This window comes from Barbus barbus (genome assembly GCF_936440315.1).
Source record: "Barbus barbus genome assembly, chromosome: 8".
NCBI classification, from domain to species: domain Eukaryota; kingdom Metazoa; phylum Chordata; class Actinopteri; order Cypriniformes; family Cyprinidae; genus Barbus; species Barbus barbus.
The window spans coordinates 12,824,128-12,846,317 of NC_136736.1; the positions used below are offsets into that span (position 1 = coordinate 12,824,128).

Genomic DNA, 22,190 nt, shown 5'->3' on the forward strand with positions numbered 1-22,190 from the left:
TTACAATGACACAGTCGGTGCAGAGGAGCAGCAGTTTTGTGATGCATTTCCCTTTGTTAAAGCTTCTTGGATTTGTCAAGTGCACCGCTGCACATCACTGGGTGGGTAGAAAGACCAGTAAGCATCTAAGCAGTAAGCATCATTTGACTCTCCGCCAAACCTCAGAGCCTGTTCATCGTGATAACCCAATTAAACATAATCCTGGTACTTGAGCGAATGTGTTATCATGCAGAGGCGATGCTAAGCTCCTGGGTTGTCACAGTGTTTGTTTCTAAGAATGATATGATGCCACTCGCCCCCTTCACCCCACCAGATGATTTAACTAATTGTACATCACATCAAATGACTCCACATCATTTTAAATGGATCTGAGACTTCAGAAGGTCACTTATGGAAGACATTGTACAAAGTACAACAAAATGTTCTATAGAAATAGTCTTCTTGACACCAAAGATGTATTGGGACAGTTAAGACATACTTAAATCAATCTCACTGCATAGATAATCAAAATATCAAAAAATTCAGAACTAACTTTATCTTTCTGAGCCATTTTTGGAAATTACAAGCTGGTTCCAATGATTTAAGTGTAGTTATGCAATATCACATAAGCAAGTGTTGTTCCTTCAGCCTCTCACCTATGGCCAAATCACAACATGCTTGCAAGTGTGACCTTGCTTTACAACAGTTCAAACAACAAGAAGTCAATGTTGAGTAACTTACATTTTAGACACAATATTACGAGTTTGTTAAGCTTCACCAATGAAAATAGTTCCAAATAAAGCCACAGCAGAACCATTGCGCACCTGTGAGTAACACATAGTAGTTGGCAATAGACAGGCAGAGTGATACAAACAGAAATATTGGCCAATCGGATTTGAGGACCAAACTGTTATATAGATTCAAATGAAAATACTGTCATCATTTACTCATTCTCATGTCGTTCCAAATCGTTCATGACCTCTAGATTGGACTATTGTACAGAATATGCAGAATGTTAATAATTTTAACAAAATAAGAGGGATCATGAAAATGGCATGTTATTGTCTATTTTAATACTGTCCTGAATAAGCTATTTCACATAACAGATGTTTATATATTATCCACAAGATAATAACTGAATTCATAAAAATGACCCCGTTCAAAAGTTTACACACCCTTGAATCTTGATACTGTGTCATTTCCTGGATGATCCACGACTGTCTTTCTGTTTTGTGAAAGTTGTTCACGAGTCCCTTGTTGGTCCTGATCAGTTCAACTGCCTGCTGTTCTTCAGAAAAATCCTCCAGCTCCTGCACATTCTTTGGTTTGCCAACATTTTCTGCATATTTGAAACCTTTCCAACAGTGACTGTATGATTTTGAGATCCATCTTTTCACATGGAGGACAATTGGGGGACTCATACATATAAGGTGAAAACCTTTACTGATGCTCAAGAAGGCAACAATGCGTTAAGAGCTGGGGGGTGTAACCGACTTAAAACCATTTTTTTTTTAGCTGGTGAAAATCCTAGTGTTCTAATAATTTTGTCCACCACTGTAGTTCTGTATTGATTACAAAACATAGGGTACTAATTATAGGGTACTAAATTGCTTCTGTGTATGTCATGAGTATGTCATGTATCATGCTACAACCAGGGTGTGAATAATGGGGGCCCCCTATAGAAAGGAACGATCCCCCTGAATCACATCAAAACACTAAGGCAATTCAAATAATGAATCTAATAACCTTGTACTTTAGTTAAATCTGATCAAATGTATGATTATTCTTTGCTTGAAATGTTATGAACGACAGCTATGCTAATTATTCTCCATTTGCTTTTCTGTTTCTACCTCGGGACACCCATCCTATGGTAACTAGAGATTGTGCAAGCTCCAGTTTGGATCCAGACTCTTATGAAGACTTTGGATGACCCTATGACCCGATAGGAGATGATGCCAAAATGCCTACAAATTCTTCCTAACATTGTAATCGCTATTATCATAACACACAATCATTGCCTTAGTTGTGCTCATCGTTTGTGCTTAAATACGTCATTAGCCTCATGATTTCTATTATCCTTGTACTGTTCATTTCTTACATATGGACATTACTTGACATAGTTACCTTTGAAAAAAAAAATTCATAATCTCCTAGCTGCTTTGAAACAATATGTATCATGAAGCTATGTGGAGGGACTACCACCTTCTGTCTTCCTTGAAAAGATGAGAAAATTATGTGTTGTGTGTGTGATGATTTATCTGTTCGCAGATGAAGCTTTGATCTATAGCAGTTTATTCTGGAATGTCTTTACACTCCATATTAGACTTGATATATTTCATTTGGATATACTGAATATGATATATTACTTGAAAGTTGTGACATTTAAGAAGTGAACCAAAGATTCTTTCCCTCACAATCTGTTGACCTCCTGTTGAAAGTCTCTTATGTGAATAGCAGAGCTCTCTGATGTGTTCAACAGGTGCCAGGCAGTGATGAACACAGCAGGGTCAAAGGTCGTAAGGAACTGGGATTCTTCCAGGTGTTGGAGGTCACAGGTCAAGCCATGGGGATCAGAGGGTGTGACAAGACACCTGCAGAGGGGCTGACGGGGCATCAGTGATGCATAACTTTGTGACACGTTTGACACAACAGGGGTGGGGGACCAAAATGATGAGCTCTTGGGTGGGTCATAGATATAACAACTCAAAGTAAGGAAGGCCCTTTGTTGTCTGCCGATTCATTGAATGAGACATTCTATATACGTGACACCTGTGGCAGTGGTGATTTATTACGTTCTTACATGTCTTATATTTATCTTTAGTGTTACTGGCATTTCAGTACACTGGTTATACTGCCAGCTACATGCCATTCAGCTTATTCAGATGTGTTCATAAAAAACAATAAATTGTAATAATTTTATGCTCTTCACATTGTGATAATGAGAAGTGATTCACCAAAGGATCTCACTCCATGTGACACTTATTTTAACATCAACACACTCAAATATGTGTCTCGATGCAAAGAGATCTTTTGAATTAACCAGGTCTAAATAGGAATTATTCTTCAGGATGAATGTATATTTTGGCACTGGTGATCACTCTTTCACTCCCAGTTATTTGTTAAAATCGTACGACTGGATTCTTAAAGAAAAGAAATAGCAAGAATGAGTTTGATGGATAAGAACAAGTAGGGCTCGATGCAGCCCACAAGATCCAGGGAGCGTGGTTGGATCCACATCTAGGGGGTGGAGATTGGTAGGTTTAGGGGTGGGGATGGGTGGGTTTAGGGATCAGGGGGTGGAGATGGGTAGGTTTAGGTATATATAAGGTGGGAGGATTTGGATCTGAATCCAACCACGCCCCCTGGATCTTGTGGGCTGCAGCGAGACGCTCCTCGATAAGAAGTGAGGTTTGTTCACTGAGGCAAAAGGCAATGCTTCCTTTGAAATTCAGAAAAGAAATAAGCTGTAAATATAGAAATAAAGCAAAATAAATAATACTAAATATCTCATTAAAGGTGCATTCTGTAGTTTGGTGCTATGCTGCGTTCATGCCATATTGTAATTACTGTGATTTCGAGATGACAACACGTGAAGCTCTTGGAGCTGTTCACACACTTGGATCACACTATCAAGGCCTAAACATGACTCCACTATCAAGGCAAGCTCTCAGAAAACTCCCGGTCCTCAAGTTCTAATTACGAGTTCTACGAGGATGTGAACGCTTTTTTATAATATGACTTTTATAATATGGCGTGAACGCACCTCTAATTTAAAAAGGTTTTACACATTAAGAAATATATTTTGTGAAAATATTTTTGTGAAAAGTGTACTCGCACAGATGAATTCTGTACTTATTAATTTTCTATAAAAAGTTTAATTCACCCCCCTCAGTATTTCGCCATATTGAATTGATGTTAGGGGCAGAGTTTTACTAAACTTAGGAGAGAATCCCTTCATTCACTGGCTGCCACAGCCGCCTCAATACGCTAGTAGCGTAGCATAGTTTGGTGATGTGAAGTGAGAAAATTAAACAATGAAACAAACTTATTATTGTGCTTTACCAGGAGAGACAACTGGAGAATCACATGTACGAGTGAAGAAGCAGAAATGGTCTGAAGCCAGAAGACATAAGGACCAACAAAGATGAATCATGTGCAAAAACACCGGTACGGCATACACAAATTACTTTGTGGATGTAAGATAATGAATTGTTTTGTACGTGATCACGGTGAATCATGCTGATAGACAGCAGTGCAGTATCTAAAGCTGGGCATACACTATGCAATTTCAATTATGTTTTTGTTACCAACCCTCAATGTACAAGTAAATCCAAATCTCAGTATTTAGGTGTTCACACTATACGGTCCAATTGTTGAGCTGCGACTTGACTGCTCACACTATATGCACGTGGGAAATAAACACGTGGGACCTGGAACTGTGTAGCCTCCATCGTTCTCAGTTGTTTTTCCCAAACCAGTTCAGCACAAACTCCACCCACGCAGCTGATGCTAAACATTTCATTGGTCATGTCAATCACAGTGGTGCCTACACCAAACACAACCCCTAACCATACCCCTCACCCTGACCTTAACCAATGAAATCAGCTGCTGGACCGGAATTTCGCTGAACTGGTTTGGGGGAAAAATTGTGCAAAGGGATACAGCTATGGCCGGAAGTAACCCAAAATCTCGCCATAAAATAAGAATAGTTTTAATTTGCTACCCATCACCCCAACCATAAATCGACCCTTACAATAATGCAAAAACAGCAATTATTGTTTTTCAGCGTGCCAGAAATAACACAATATTGATGTGCACATGCCCAGGTGGCCGTAGATGTATCCCTTCTAGCCCTAACCATTGCTTCAGTCCAAACCACACATTGTCACAGAACACTTTTTTGTGCACAAATAAAAATAACAACTTTATTCAAGAGCTTCTTCACTTCCATGTCTGACTGCGATGTACGAAAGTACCACGGCGCACATGTGCATTCTTCTGCTAGCAAACAAGGTGCAACCCAGAGTACATTGCCTCTCACCACACACCACAGATACAGATAACAATGTCAATATACAAGAAACACTGGATTCTTATGATATTAAATGATGCAGGTTACGTTAGGATGATAAATTTATTTTCGGCATGCACATCTGGTTCAGGGTGGACAAGACCACGGTCAGATCAGGATGTTTCCCACTAAGGATGTGTGTGTTTGTGTATTTCTCTGCATGCACAAGTACATGTTTATCAGGAGCGTGTGTGGGCTGTCAGTTTTGACTGTTATCCCTTCAGATTCACGATGCAGCTTGTAAACTCCAGATTCTCAGGGAGTTGACAGACAGTAAGGCAACTTACACAGACAACAGCAACACAAGAAATCAACACGCACATCATGGACCAGCTATGCCTGGCCTCATTAACCAACTGATACACAAAAGAGCCATTGTAAACACAGAGAGCTTGAGTCATAAGCACATACTGTGCTGATTAAGTTCTATTGCGAGGAATATAACACAAAAATAGTTATATGACTACCACGTCTATGTCTAAATTTACCAGCCTCAGGATTTAAAGTGGATTTTCTTTTTTGAGTTGTTAGTTCGTTACAATCTTCATTGTGTTGGTATAGGTCCAATGAATCCTTTATATATACTATCATTCAAAGTTTGGATTAATATTTATTGTATGAAAACATTTAATACTGCTATTAACATATAATTTATAATTCTCAAATAAATGCGGTTCTTTTGAATTTTCTATTCAGTCACATCACATTTTCCACAAAAATAGGAAGCAGCACAACACTTTTCAACATTGCTAATAAAAATAAACTTTTCTTCAGTGAACTAGCATAGCATATTAAAATAATTTCTGAAGGATCATGTAACACTGAAGACTGGAGTAATGGCTGCTGAAAATTCAGCTTTGACACCACAGGAATAAATTACATTATAACTTATAGGCTAATAAAATCCATGATTGGAATGCTCTTAGGGATATTTAACCCAAACATTTATGTTTCCCCTTCAGGAACTCGAGCTGCGTCCGAAAACGCTTAGGGAACGCCTCCAGCGTGACCGCGCTCTGAATCACATGTGTAATCTGCCCAATGGAAGGGCGAGACGTCACAGGCGGGTGACGTAATCGACCATGAAGCATAAAAGCATGCGCGGTGGAGCCGGCATCAGCTTTTTGTCATTCAGCAACCGCTACTCTGTGTGTGTGTCTGTCGATCTGTGTTGTGAGTCTTATTTAGTGTTGTTTGTCCCTCACAATCATTTGAAATAAGCTCACAATGTGTGCAAGCACTTGGGTGAGAGCAGATCGCATTACAGGCTGTATGTTCCTCCCTGCAAACGTTACATCACTGCTGGGGATACACACAGTCCGTGTGTGGTCTGCTTGAGAGCAGAGCACGCATAATCAGCTCTCAAGGGAGCTGACTGCCCGCTTTGTGAGTGTTTGTCACTGCGTCTACTTGCTCTCGGAAAGCTCTCTTTGAGGAGTGAGCTTTCACTAGCGTTCCTCCCAGTGCCGGTCCCGCTTTTGCCAAAGATAAAAAGGCGGAGCGGCGGCTGCGCTCGTGGGAATCGCACATGGATCTGGTGGAGGGAATGAAGATGGGCGAGCCCCTATCTTCTTCCTTTCCCATCAGATCCAGCGCCCGCTCTCTGTGTTCTGAAGCCCACCCCGCGGTTTCTTGCATTATGTCATTCTCATTCTTATTGTGAATCCTTTTCATATCAGACCGTGTTCACTCGTCTGGTTGTCTTTCTGCATTTAATTTTGAGGAATTAAATGATGCATTTCATCTAACTAGGAGAAGTTAGATGTGTATATATGTAATGTATACGTATACATGTGTGTGTATAGGAGCCTCTTGGGACTTTTCTCGAGTGAGAGCACAATGCTTTACCTTTGCTGGGTGGAGCAGCCCCAACCGTGTTCCAGCTCCTCATTTAGGGAGCATCACTTCTCGTACTCCCCATAATATTGGAGTCAGAGTTGCGCTCCCGGGCCAAAGGCTTCTAGCAGAAGGCGGATCTGCAGATCGTCATTCTCGCTGGATAGTCTTTGGCTAAAACGTCCTGCTGCCTATGACCCAGGACTTCTCAGGGCCGGCCCCCTGGGGAAGAGCGGCGTACATCGCATTACACGGTTCCCGTTTCTCCTCAGTGCCCTCAGGAGATCGATCTGCCAACCCTGCCAGTGTTCCAGGGCGCAGCGGTCTCCAGCGAGCGCTTCTCTCAGTTACTTCCGCCCGGAAACATAGCGGAACTGAGAGTCTCACCGGCCCTTTGGGGGTCTTTAGATCAGCTAGAGTGGCCGTCCCCTGCTGGTCTTCCGCTTCAGGGCACCGAGCTAGCAGCTCTAAGCACACCAGAGGCCAGTCTCGAGAGACTGGTTCCCTTAGTAGGCACCAGGCGGTGAGGGAGCCCCTACTAAGTGTGTCTCATTGGGTCCTGCCTGAGCAGGTTCTGGTTCTATCAGCTGAGGCAGTCCTGATGCTATGGTCCAGGACTCATGAGGGCAGGCCCCTCTGGGGAAGATCGGCGTACACCGCAGTACACGGTGCCCGTCTATCCTCAGTGCCCTCGGGAGATTGGTTTGCCAACCCTGCCACGTACGGTGTTCCAGGGCACATCGATCTCCAGCGAGCACACATCTCAGTTTCTTCTGACCAGAAATGTAGCGGAGCTGAGATGCTTGCCACCCCTTCGGGGTCTCTAGAGCAGCTACTTCGGCCGTCTCCTGCCGGTGTGCTGTCCTGGGTGCACCAGAGGCCAGTCTCGAGAGACTGATTCCCTTAGTAGACTATTTGGCTTCGTGGCTACTGCCAAATGTGTCTCCATGGGTCCTGCATACTGTAGAGAGAGGCTACAGAATCCAGTTTGGTTCTCCTCCGCCTCAATTCAACGAGGTGAATCCCACTCTGGTGGGCCCTGAGCAGGCTCTGGTAAAGGAACGAGAAGTAGAGTACTCTCTTGAGGAAGGAGGCCATCGAGGTGGTCCCTTCTCACGAAAGAGAGTCCGGGTTCTACAGCTGGTACCTCATAGTTCCCAAGAAGGATGGAAGGTTGCGTCCCATTTTAGATCTGCGTCAGTTTAACCGCTCAGTCAGCAGACTGAAGTTCAAGATGCTCAAAACTCTAACAGGTAAGTATCTCAGATCAAGTCCGAGGACTGGTTTGTCACGTTAGATCTAAAAGATGTATACTTCCACGTCTCCATCCTTCCCACTCACAGGAAGTCCCTGAGGTTTGCTTTTGGGGGAAAAGCTTACCAATATCGGGTTCTTCCCGTTGGCCTTGCAATCTCACCCCCGCTCTTTTACATCAACGATCGGTTGATTCTAGCTCAATCGGAGCAGCTGGCGATTCGACATCGTGGTGTCGTTCTCGCGCACTTGAAAGAGCTGGGGTTGAGACTGAACGCCAAGAAAAGTGTGCTTTCTCCAGTACAGGGAACCACTTATCTAGACATGGTGTGGGATCCGACCACGATGCAGGCATGCATGTCCCCTGCTCGGATCGAGTCGATCCTCACGTCAGTCAAGAGAGTGAAAGAACAGTCACTCACTGTCAAGCAGTTTCAGAGACTGCTGGGTCCGAGGGCAGCTGCGTCCAACGTGATACCTTTTGGCCTGCTGTACATGAGACCCCTACAGTGGTGGCTCAAGACCAAGGGGTTCTCCCCGAGGGGAAAACCACTCCGCACTTTCAAGGTCACGAGACGATGCATACGTGCCTTAGACATGTGGAGGAAACCTTGGTTCTTGTCCCAGGGCCTGGTGTTGGGAGCTCCTTTGTCGCCGTGTAACACTAGCGATGGACGCGTCCCTCACCGGTTGGGGAGCGGTCATGAGTGGCCACTCTGCTCGCGGTCTGTGGAGTGGCCGCCATCTGACAGGACATGTCAATTGGCTGGAGATGCAGGCCGTGTTTCGAGCACTCAAACACTTCCTCCCAGACCTAAGAGACCACCACGTGTTGGTACGCACCGACAGCACATCGGTGGTCTCGTACATAAACCACCAGGGAGGTCTGCGGTCGCGACCCTTGTACAAGCTGGCGCACCAGATCCTTGTGTGGTCCCAGGGCAAACTCCTCTCATTAAGACCAGTGCACATTCCTGGGCATCTCAATGTGGGAGCAGACGCTCTGTTGAGACAGGGGCCGAGGCCCGGGAATGGATGCTTCACCCCGAGGTGGTGAAGCATATATGGAGAGTGTTTGGCCAGGCACAGGTGGACCTGTTTGCGACTATAGAGTCAGCTCAATGTCCCCTCTGGTTCTCTCTGACTCATCCAGCTCCTCTAGGACTGGATGCTATGGTGCAGACTTGGCCGAGGCTTCGTCTGTACGTTTTTCCCCCTATCGCTCTGCTCCCGGGAGTTCTGGCGAGAGTGCGCCGGGACGAGGTCAGTCTACTACTGGTAGCGCCGTTCTGGCCGGGCAGAGTATAGTTCTCGGACCTGATTTCTCTCCTCGACGCCACTCCATGGGAGATTCCCGTCAGGGGAGATCTCCTCTCACAGGCGGAGGGGAGGAAGCTGTGGAAGCTGAGGGGGCACAGCTCATAGCTTCCGTTCTCTCAACCGAGGTTGTCGAGACCATCCTCCAATCCAGAGCTCCCTCTACGAGGAAACTGTACGCCCTGAAGTGGACACTCTTCACTTCATGGTGCGGAGACCACCAGCTCGACCCAGTTAACTGCCCGATTGGTACAGTTCTGGAGTTCCTGCAGGCCCGTTTCTCTGCATGGTTAACCCACTCCACCATTAAAGTTTACGTGGCGGCTATTGCGGCCTACCACGCTCATGTCGGTGGTCAGTCAGTGGGTAGACACCCCCTCGTTACACATTTCCTCCGCGGTGCGCTGAGACTGATAGCCGCCGGTACGTTCCCGTGTCCCCACATGGGACCTGGCTGTGCTACTAGCCCAACCAGCAGAAGCTTAATTGTATGTGTCCAGTGCGAGCACTGGGCACGTACATCCACAGAGCTGGGATGCGATTAACACTGCCTATGAGTCCTCTCAGCTCCCCTCGCCGATGGGAGTCAGAGCTCACTCAACCCGAGGTGTGGCGGCCTCCAAGCCCTTCCTAGCAGGTGTGTCTATGCAGGACATCTGCAACGCTGCTGGGTGGTCCACGTGAGGTTCTACGACCTCGACATGCAAGCCTCTCAGGGCTCTTCTGTTCTCTCGTCCTAGTACACACTGGGCAGGGACTTGTCAGTCTGGCGGCGTGGGTATCTCGTTCCCTAAGCGTTTTCGGATGCAGCTCGAGTTCCTGAAGGGGAACGTGTCAGGTTACGCATGTAACCATGGTTCCCCGAAGGGAACGAGATGCTGGGTCTCGAGGCCACACTTCCGGCATCCCTGCCAGCACTTGCTTCATTCCTAGAAGCTGATGCCGGCTCTGCCACACATGCTTTTATGCTTCCTGGTTGACGTCTCGCCCTTCCATTGAATAGATTACACATGTGATTCAGAGCGAGGTCACGCTGGAGGCATTCCCTAAGCGTTTTCCCTATGCCTTTAAGTTAAAGTGCACTTGATAGACGTATTGGAAATGTACAGCATTCAAAATACGGAGTTTATGTACAATATGTTCAGTGCCATTTTTACTGGTCTTACCTGAATGTTTTATCACTTCACTGGTGGCAGAATATGTAAACGTGAGGAGAATTTCCTTTATCCACTTTTACAGATGACCTTGCAAGGTCTTTAGTGCACATCTCCTTTGATCATACTGCAGAAAGCTGGACTCTGGCTTTTAATGTAGGCTGTTGACTTTTTAGTTAGGTAAGCTCAAGGGGCCTCACAGATCTGAAGCGAAGAAACAGAGCAAGTTTGCCAAGATGAATGACCGTTTGCTCAGGTTAATATAACAATACACTACGTAAGTACCATCATAAAACATTTGCATAGCTTGTTTTAATGTGTTTGGGAAAATTTGCGGCCACAGTTTGAAAAAATGCCTCAACATGGAAACTTTTACCTAGGTGGTCCCATTCTGTTGATACCAATTGTTTACTAAGCCCCGCTAAGGATCGCGGCCCAGGAAGATGGACAAAAAAGACAAAGTGTCTCATTGCACAACCACATGAATGCAGTGCCACACACATTCACCCATGTTTGCATTCACATCCTGCATCTAAAATACCACACGTAAACACCAAATTGGCATGCGAACTGAAGTCCTCCACACCCATCCCCCTTCTATCATTTTCTCATCCTGACATCTACCTGTCTCCTCCTGCCAATCTCCAGTCCTTGCCCTTGGATGGGGCTGGGTGTGTGTTTACATGACAGATTGGGCCCCAGTAGGAACCATAATTGCATCATTTCATGGATGCGAGTCAGGACTGAAGATCCAAGGCCTCGGAGAGAATTTCTCTTTTAAACTAATCTGCCATATGCAAGATGCTAGAGTGCTTGACAAAGACGGATTAGTTCTACTAGAGGTAAAGCCTGGAACATAGCATGGACCTGTTGACTTGTAGGGTATAACACTACCTTGTGTGCTGGTTTCATTTATGTTTCCTGAAGTTTAAAGGGATAGTTCACCAAAATCTGTCAATTTCTTATTTACTTACCCTCATGTCATTCAAAACTCTATTTTTCTGTGGAACACGACAGAAGATATTTGTAGAATCTTTCAGCTGTTTTTTTCCATATAATGAAAGTCCATATAGTGAAATGGGGTGCAAAAGCTTTAAGATTCAAAAAGGACACAAGGATTGCCTAAAAAAAAAAAAAATCCAGACAACTCCAGTGGTTTAAATTCAAAGTTTTCTGAAGTGATACTGTAACTTGGTCATCTGATGTAATGTTATGCTCACTCAAGAACAAACGAGGTTTGATTTTTATCAACATTTCAGGCCTTAGTCAGGTTTCACAATCAGTATGTTGTTAAACAACAGTACAAGTACAGTGTGTACTTCTATCCCTCGCAGCCTCATTTTCATTCCTGTCAAATTAAATGACACTACCCTGACTAAGGTCTCTTATTGTCATATTTGATTTGGGTTTGATGGGATTTGGAAATAAAATTACTGCTTAAATTTTGCTCTGTTCATCACAGTAAGTGGTCATTCTACTTTAATTACACTACTAATGTTTTATAAATTACTTCATGTGCTTTTTGGTGGTGGACCCCACTGTACTCACTACAAATACAGCAGAAACATTCATTTAATACTTACTTTTGTGTTCCACAAAAGAAAGCAAATCATATAAATTTGGAATGACATGACTAATTAACAGAATTTTCATTTTGGTTTAACTTTAAGGAGGTGATTTAAAGAAGACTACCGATGCATGTTTGCTTTAATTTTGAGGGTGTGCTATGATGCATAGCTTCATCAGTGAGGTTCTGAGGGAATCAGACTTCCTCAGTCATGACCACACACACACTTCAGCGCTAGTCCTCATTGACTCAGTCACATAAATATATGAGGTAATAGAATACTCTGCTAAAGCGTGGGTGTGATAAAAGTAGACGTGTGTGTTCTGTTTAATAGATTAAGTATGGTGTTGGTGGAAGTTCACTGATATACATATATCCAGTATGGATAAAGTAGTACGTCCCTATCTCTTGTCATTCTCTTATCTAAACCCATTATCTGCCCGATAAGTCTTTATTCTGTGTATATGATATTATAAGCGAGTTTTCCAACCATCAGAGTTGCAAATCTTTAATCTTTAATCATCAGAGTTCGCAAATATTTAGTATACAGACTCGTCATGTTTATGCTGAGTGCCGGGTTACACTGTTTATGAAATATAGCCAGGCAAAGGCCCTTTGGGGAAGAGAAAGAAAACCATTCCAAATGAAAAGTAATGATTCATTCCACAGATAGTATATAAACTCAAATACACCGCTATCGGCCCTGTTCCCCACAATTTTGCACAATTTTGATTGGCTCAATACAACGCACAGACAACTTAGTATTGCGTTACTCTAAATACATTGGGGTGACTAGGTGATGTGGGTGGTCCTCATTCATTATTATAACGACCACTCTACCTGATTGATGTTGGGAGATGGAATTTAATAACGCTATCAACCTACACCACTCTGTTTGTTAAGTTTCCAATAAAGATTTGCAGAGGATGGCACCAAACGGGCATTTTCAGAGCAAACGTTTTTTTTTGCTGTTGTTGTGGGCATTCCATATAACACCCTTATTTAAATACATTGCTTTCATTAGTGCGACTTATAGTGTGACAGAAGTGACTTAGAAGTGATTGGCATTCCACAATGGATGAACACTGGAAAATGATGGACTAAAGGTCATTGCACACTGCGTCCGAAATTTTCACACGTTAAAAAATAAATACGACCTCACGTTGTGTCAATCACGCTTACACACTTCCTCTGAAACATTCGTCCGTCATAAAAAAATTTGGATCAGGTTCGATTTTCTGCGTTTTCGCATCAGTAGCAAGCATTTTGATAGGAAAGGATGACAAAAGAAAAAACAGAAAAAAACGCATACGAAAATTTCGGACTCGGTGTGCAAGGACCTTAAGAGTCATGTTGAGCTCTTTGGCAACATCTCAATGCACCTTTCTGTCCCCAGTAACATAACGGAAGAAGAAAATTGAAAACAATTAGACACTTCCCAGCACTAAACAAATTTAATGTAAAATCTAATACCTTGTTTTTACTGCAAAATATAATTTTTCCTTAGTTTAACCGGGAAAACAAAAAATATGCATGTTTGTGAAACTATAAAGACACTATAAGCTGATATAATATAGATTCATGTAGTAAAACATTTATGAAAAACACCCATGGTGAGTTACATCACATATCAGAACAAATTTTAGAGCATAATAAAGGAGTCATTCATTAAGTTCTCAAACATGCTATACACTTTAATAAACATATTGATATTTCTGAGAAGAACCCAAGATAAACCTAGTTATTTACAATAAATGACCATATTTCTTCACATACAACAGTACAAACATTGTAGACAACTTAAATAACTTTAAGGCATAACTACTTAAATAATAAAATAATCAGGGTTACTCTATTCACATGACACCTTCCCAGCAGCTCCAATGCAGGTTTCACATTAAGTGCTAAAATTATAGAGTAGATTTACAGCATGGATTCCTTACATATAACAAAGAATGTTAAAATGCACTGAATAGAAAGTCATAAACATGTGGGGGTTGTTGTTAATGTACTTGTCTTCAGGAGGAATAAGCCATTATATATAATACACCTGTTGATCTCAGAGGGGACTGTAACTTTTCAATGACAAAAATCACATCAAAAACAGGCTCAATAAAAGCTGGGTAATATTTATGACCTCTCTGATTACAAATTTCTAAATTCTAAAGTTGAACAGAATGTGGTTGCATTTTATTCAGAGAGAAAAAAAAGATGAAGTATGGGAACATTTCTATCAGAGTTAGAGTGCATTTTGCTAATTCTACTGGATAGCGCTCAACCAATAACAATTCGCTCTAAAAAGCATCAGTTTTTGAAAGGATACTATGGGGTCTTGATGATATCATAGACTACATTTAACATCCTCTTCTAGTCATTCATGAGCAGGTCGGGGGGAAATAAAACTGGCTCTAAAATTATAGCTTGAGCCTTGTTTTAGAGAAACATCAAATATTCAGAAGGAAAGATCTATGTTTAAGTTTTTTTCTGTCAAAGCACTCTTGTAGTAAGAGAACAATGTTATAGCTTTAAATTAGACTTTTATAGATGTTGTATCGTCAACAGACCTGTGTAAGTATCTAGTAAAATACATCAAATTAATTTACAGGCTTAATGTAAAACTGCTCCGCTCCCATATATTATTCCTTAAAAAAATAAACCCTCCTCTATTAAAACAATGGCAAATCTAAGAAGTACGTATCTGTACTATATGAAATGTACACCAGTCACCAGTCTTGTTCCCTTTTGTTAAGACAAAACTGAATATAGTTTGGTGTTTAGAAAACAAATATGGAGAACATTAAAAATGAAGCTTCCCATTGTGAGTCAAATAATCTGTGAAAATATTATAGTATTTTCTAAAATCACCTTAAGAGGATTTTCCATATGAAGAAAAAACAAGATTCTGTGCTCGATATCACACAGAAAGAAGATACATGAACATTTTAAAATATGATAAGATATACAATTTGCAATGAAAGCAGCGTGCATGGTCATGAACAACTATTGGAATTATTGGAAAATAATATAGCTGATACTGCAACTTTAACCAGAGCAGTTACCTCTTAACCAGTCATCTCCAACTAATGCATTAAATTAATGTAATCAAAGTGACTGTCCAAACATTCTAATAGATTTACATTTCACTTGACGTTTTCATCTAAATGAAACGTCAATGGGATACTGACTCACTGAGCGTTTCAGTAATTATACGGATGACATTTGAGCAGATCCGTTTCTAAACTGCATGTAAACTGGCATCTAGTCCCATCATAATGATTCTCCAGTTATACACAGACCCTCTGGATAAGACTAAGTCTGTTGTATGGTTTTGCGGCTGAATTGACAGCTACTTCCTCTCCGTTCTTCAAACAACTTGTGAATCCATGGCAGTGATTTTCTTAATGGTTCAGTTCAGTTTGGTAGACTGTCCATCTGATTTTCCTAAATGAGTGTTGCTATTCTTGACTCCCTAAAATCCCAATTAGTCCTGTAGTACAAACCGGTGCCCATGTTGGGATTGGACCGAACATCCGAGTTGGTCTCATGTGGGGCTACCAGTGCTTTGCGAGTCCACCTGCAGGGACACTTGACTTTAAAGTGGACCAGACTTTACACACCATACCAGCAGTAAAAAACGGGGAGCCCTGCGTGGGACCTCCAACATGCGACCCCTTCAGCTATGTGCCTTGAGGTTCCATTGGCCACCCTGTTATTGTTTTCCGTGTGTATTTGTGCATAGGGGTGGGAGTGCAGATGGTGTAGGGGAGCATGGAGATTAAAGCCTGTGGCTCATGAAACAGTGGTGGGAGAGGAGGATCAGGTAAGGGGCAGCTGGAGATTGGGGATGGTGTCCTGAAGGCAAACTCTTGAAAGGCCTCCTTAACGTTTAGTCTGCCAAACGGTGAAGAGCACGTTTTCATCCTGCCCTGCTTTTTATACAATATAACTGGTGAGGTCCAGCAGGTAAGACGTCATGTCAATGATGTGCTCCAGGATGCTGTCTTTCTCACCGTCCCCTCGTGTCCCTTGGTCTCCTTTCTCGCACTGGCTGCCAGAGAAACCTTCCTTGCAGAGACACTTGTTGGGCTCCACGCAGACCCCACCGTTGCGACAGGCCGGTTCACATTTGGCTGCGAATGACAAACATAGAAGCTGTTAAAAAAGGTTGGAAGTTTAACCAACTTTGACACAGATAAATTGCTCTTATTAGCTCTGTACCTCGTAAGCAGAAGGGGCCATCCCAGCCAGAACTGCAGCAGCACTTGCCAGTTGGTGTACAGTGGCCATTCTTGCATTCACGGGAGCAAGCGGTGCTTAGCATCTCTGGATCCTCTACTGGCCGTCTGCACTCCTTAGGGACCTGTGGCCTGCATGAGTCACAGAGCATTGATGGTCAACTAAAGGTCTGCTTTTCTCACCCTACACTCTGACATATTTTCCCTTGCAGATCACGAACTAAACACTTGCCAAGCTCGGAAACGTGTATTAATCAGGGAAGTATTTCATAAACAAGCTTACATTTGGAAAACTTGTTTAGAGACAAAGAGTCGTTTTATCATGGGATGGTCACGCTAACTTTTGAAATATGAGCTGCGTCTCATTTTAGAGGCTGCGTCCTCTGGAGGTCACATTTGTAAGCTGCATGCATCATCAATGATGTCTTAATTAAGAAAAGTAACCGTAATAAAACTGACTGTTATTTCTTTCTTTGCAATCTATCAGTTACTTTTCTTAAATGAGATTTTCTCAATTACATATGTGATCGACAAATACAATGCAGCATTTGAAATGAGATTCAGCAATTGAGTGGATACTTTAATCGCAAAGATAAAGATGCACAATATATCAGTAACATACCGATATTTAAGATCTTTTACATGTTTCTTTAATATTAAAACTATTAAACAAAGCAATTTAATTTAATACAGTAAGTGTATTAAGTACATTATATGTGAAGCCCAAATTGAGCAGAATTTTTATATTTGTGAATCCCTACACAGACTAACAAATATTTGTCTGTCTCAAACAGAGACTTTCTCAACTGTCACCTCTAATTTTATTACTGTAAAAATACTGTATTTTATTTACTTACAGTCACTTGTTTGTGTGATGTAATCATATGCTGATCTTTTTATATACTCTTGCTTCACAGACACATTATACAAAATAAACCAATGGTAATTACTTAAACTGGTTGTTAAGAGTACAAGTAAATATTTAATTTACTTATTTATAGTATAGTTTACTTATTTATATTACAATTTATTTTAAAGTCTTTAAAAAACAAGTAACTGACAAAATGTATTGTACTGTGAAATTAGTGTTTGTAATATGTTATACCGCAGCTTAAGCTTATAAGAAACACATTTATTTAGGTTTCAATTGGCAGTCCATCTACTGCAAAAGTTCTGTAAATGTGAAAAAGATGATCAGTTTTTATATGAATATAGACAGAAAGACAGAATTACTGATTTCATTAGTTCATGTTTGTGAATTACTTAATTCTCACCAACACCCTTACATTACACCACACCTACATTCAAGTGGATGGAAATTTCCTGCACTATGAACAGTTTGTGCATAATTCCTGCAATAACCCATCAAAATTCGGGCTCTGTGTGGCAAAATCTGGAAACAATAACGCTTTTGTGCGTAATGGATTTCAAATGCAAAACCTCAGTGTCAAACTAAGTGGTTTGTGATGAACCTGTCCTGAAGTTCAGCTCTCCAAACATTCTTATGCCTCACTCAGCTAAACACACTGCTTAATGAGCCAGGCAAATCTCTTCAAGGCTGTCTATTAGTGAGCAGCAGGGCTGTTGACATACCCAACAGGCCAGCACACACACACTGTAATTGGACTTCAGTGAAGCAGTAACTGTATGGGAAACAGGCTGGAGAGCTCTTGGTGAGTTCATATCCTGTGTATCTCACTAAAGGTGGCGTATGGGAAAAGTGGCCAATGATTCTGTGCTTAACGATGAGGGTTGTGGAAAGAATGGAGGTGGAATCTGAGCGTTTAAAGCTGAAGTGTGTCATTTTTCCTATGTTAAAATACTTACGTTTAATGCACAGAGACTAGCAAGTAGGCAAGTAAGCCATTTTAAGCTTGACTTTTATGAAGTGTGTATAGTCTGGGCTTAGGCAACATCAGGCACAAGCAATAGCGTGAAATAATGATTATTTTTTTGCTAACGGCTAACACATTACTGATAAAAATCAACACTTCAGTTGCCATCTCATTACCAATCTACTGGTCTACAGGCAAAATTAACTGCATCCAGTTAGCTTCTAATTTCCTAAATGCATATCATTGCTCTTGTTATGAACAATTAGTGTTTGCGTGTGTCTTTTATTGACTTGCATCTTTTTTTTTAAATCATAATTATTGTAATTAGTTGTATATAAATTGGATTATCCAATCACTTAGTCTGCATCCAATCAACATCTGATGGACAAAACCAAGTCTCCATCCTGCTTTTTTAATTCTGTTTCACTCTGATGTACAGTATGTCATAATGCAGAAGAAACTATCACTACTTGCGTTTAATTGTTACTATCATGATATATAAAATATGGAATAAATATTACAAATTTATAGTATTTTAGTGTCATGCAGTGGTGTTCTGAAATGAGGAGGCTTTATTTTAATTTTTTAGGCTTTGTACACTTCATTTTGATGGTCCCTTTAACACATTCTGTTGACTATAAGTAACGTTGCACAAACATATCTACTAAGTCTCACTAGAGTGTTAGTAGACTATTAGATTAAGTTAGACTATTAGATTAAGTTGACATGTACTTGCAAAGTTACTTATAGTCAGCAGAATGTCTGTTGAAACACCATCACAATGAAGAGTTAGCAGATATTAAGCAGACAGTCTACTAATACTCTAATGTAGGCTGTGTAATGTCTACTAATGACATGTAGGTGCAAAGTTAAAATTGTCAACAGAATGCTCAAAAGGGACCATTAAAAGTGTTACCTTTTACATGTATTCCAAAATAACTACTCAAGGCAGTAACAATTTAAACAATACATTTTATTTAAACAATTATATATTTTATTTATGAACTGATGTTCAGCTTTTCTTTTTAATAGTAAAACTTATTTTCGGATCGTCAATCATCAGAGCTGGATAAACACTGCTTACAGATGCCAAGATGTATCTTTAATTTCAACAAGCTGTTTGCTCACTAAAAAAACCCACAGATCTTGTTTTCAGGCCATTTGAAGTTTGATTTTGACAAAGTGGTGATACATATGTGTGAGTTGTTCACTTGCTTTTTTATTAGTCTTCCCATTAATGCCATTATATTGTTCATTCAGACTGATTCGCGAATGCGGAGCACGCACAAACACAAGAGGCGGCAATTTATCGCATGAACCAATCACAGCCGATCATAACCAGTCATATCCAATCATATCACGAGGCACTGCCTCCTCTCATGTGACTTTCCCCCAATCATTCTCAATTACCCCCCACCAATCCCACCGCATGCTTTAGGGGTCTATTAAAACTCAATGGGTTCAGGGGAGGCAAGCTATACACAGTTGTTTCTATAGAGCTGGCAGGGATGCTTACCTCTCAGTTATGACAAGGGTTTGCAATTACGTCTTATGTCAGTGTTTGTTGGAATTTGTAAAAAAAAAAAAAAAAAAAAAAAAAAAAAAAAAAATTTGGACCAACTGATGTTAATTTGGTAAAAACAGATGCCATCAGGTTTAACAAACTGATTGATGAAACCCAACAATCGTTGGAATGTCGCTGTTTGTCAGCATTGAATGAACCAGCCTTGAGAGTGTCTATGTGAGAGAGGGATGTTGGACCTCTGAGTACCACTGACAGCTTCAGTGACTGATGACAGGAATAGGGTGGTAACAAGGGAATTGTGGCAGGATGTGCTGGGGGGTCTATTGGGGGTGCAGTTCCCATGCTCCCCTCAACCACTTTCAGCACCCATTTCAGGTCTCCCTTGTCTCTCATCCACACTTTGTTTTTTTTTTGTTTGTTTTTTTGTGTTGTTGTGACAGGCTGTTACGATGTTAAAAAACAGAGAGAGACAGAAAAGATGAGGAAGAGAAAGAAAGAGATGGATAGTGAAAAAGAAAAAGAGGGAGGGAGGGAATGGAGAGAAAGAGGCACTCCCCAGAGGATTGGACTAACACTGTTAATGACGTCGGGGTCAGCGGCACTACTAAACAGTTTGTATTACTGGCAGGGTGGCCGTGAAAACAACACCTGCTGCCGTGGCACTTGACAAAGACAGCTGGGTCAACAGGCACTGTGGGAATGTATCAGCTCTGTGAGGCCACTTGCATAAAACACAGACTGATAAATTAAAAGAACGCCCCAGCTTATTAGTTTAAGACTGTCCTGTAGCTTGAATGGGAGGTTGAACACATGCTCAACTTCTCTTTTTGTCCATCCAAGGGCTGTTTGGCACAATATGCCAGCCATGATCCCAATCCCTGTTCTACACTATCTACCTAGGCAGAAATCATCTACACTGGAATTGAGAAATTTATGTTTTTGGGTGTTTTTAATGCTGTAAATGTGTGTAATTCTGTGGAATCGATTTAGATGTGTTAAACAGTACTAGACACTTATTGGTAGTCGAAAACAAAATTATTAAGCCAAAATATTTCATAAATGGGGTGGGGGACTTGTACAATTTGGTGAATGATGGGTGGTCCAATTCTGTGGAAATCTGTGATGCTTTCTGTGAAATTGCAGAATGGGTAATGACTCCAGTAGCTCTGAGCTTTTCTTCAGGAGACAGTTTAATATCTCTTGGCTTAACTGTTTCTTACTATCAAAGCCAACAAGTTGAGTTATTTGATGAAAGCAAGCACACGGGTAGAGGAGTGAAGAGCTGAGGGGTGTTCCAATGAACACAGCATAAAAAAGCCTTCATCTAGGCACTCTGTGTGACTCCTCTGTCCTTTTTGTCATCTCTCTCTTTTGTTAGTACCTCTTTGTGGTTACATTGTATCAAAAAATTTACTGTGTATTGTAGCTGTAGGCCATTCAGTACCACCCCTAAAGGTCTTTGTCAAGGGGAGGAACATGGTTGTGAGCAGGAGAGATTTAGGAGAGACCATGAAATAAAGGAGACTTGTGAGAGATGGGGACCAGGAGAATGTGAGCATTTTTTGAAAGTGTTTGTATATCCTGCTCTTGACACACACACTTAAGCCTAGAGGAATTTGTTACCTCTATATTGCTACAGAAAAGTGCATCTAAAGAACCTATTTGACACATTCAGACAACAAAATCCAAAGTCATGGGAGATACACTTATATTTGTTTTCTCTCTGATATATCTTCAGGTCTGTGGTTCTAAAATGAATAAAGGTCATTTCAGAAATCACTCAAGTAACACTCTTTACATCTTTTTTTGGTGATGAAACAACGAGATGTGTTCTTCAAACATTCTTTGATTTATACTGAAATGTTGAGATGCTGCCATTCAGCTGTCAGAACAGACTGTATCTGCCAAAAGAATCGCTATGAACTTCTCATTTGTGGTAGCTTACATGGGGTAAAATTTGTTTGCTGGGCTAAATTTTGCTGACAGGGAGTATGCCTACTGAGATAACAAACATTTCAACATTGCATATACTGGACCATTAATAAAACTGAATAAAACTGAGGATGTGCGCTAGTTTGTATTTAATATTACAGAAAAAACAAATTATAAATAGCTCACTTACTGGAATCTTCTCAGTTATTGCCACCAGCCAATAAACAATCCAACAGTCTCTCTCTTGTCCACCTTGGACTTCGATACGTGTACATTTCAGTGTGCGTTGACTTATTTATTATTCTACATTAACAGACTGCAAAACAAACTCAGATGGGTGCAGTCATCCCAGTGAGGTTTACTGCAATATCTCAAACATTTGACTTTCATTTGATATGATATTCTATTACATATTTTATGCTTTCTGCCCTACCCCACAGTTCCACAACCCAAAAACGCAATGTGGTAGATCATATTCCAAACAC

The 22,190-nt window shown here is 41.3% G+C and overlaps 1 protein-coding gene across 1 annotated transcript in view; it reads right to left on the minus strand.

Annotated features, from left to right (window-relative positions):
• Nucleotides 1-13,610: 13,610 nt before the first annotated feature.
• Nucleotides 13,611-22,190, minus strand: part of LOC306873438 (hedgehog-interacting protein-like) — a 34,528-nt gene continuing 25,948 nt past the window's right edge. The window contains exons 12-13 of the mRNA XM_079422724.1: nt 16,397-16,545; nt 13,611-16,308 (exon numbers count right to left, since the gene is read on the minus strand). Coding sequence (XP_079278850.1) covers nt 16,112-16,308; nt 16,397-16,545 — 346 coding nt within the window. The 3' untranslated portion in view covers nt 13,611-16,111. The remainder of the gene's footprint in view (nt 16,309-16,396; nt 16,546-22,190) is intronic.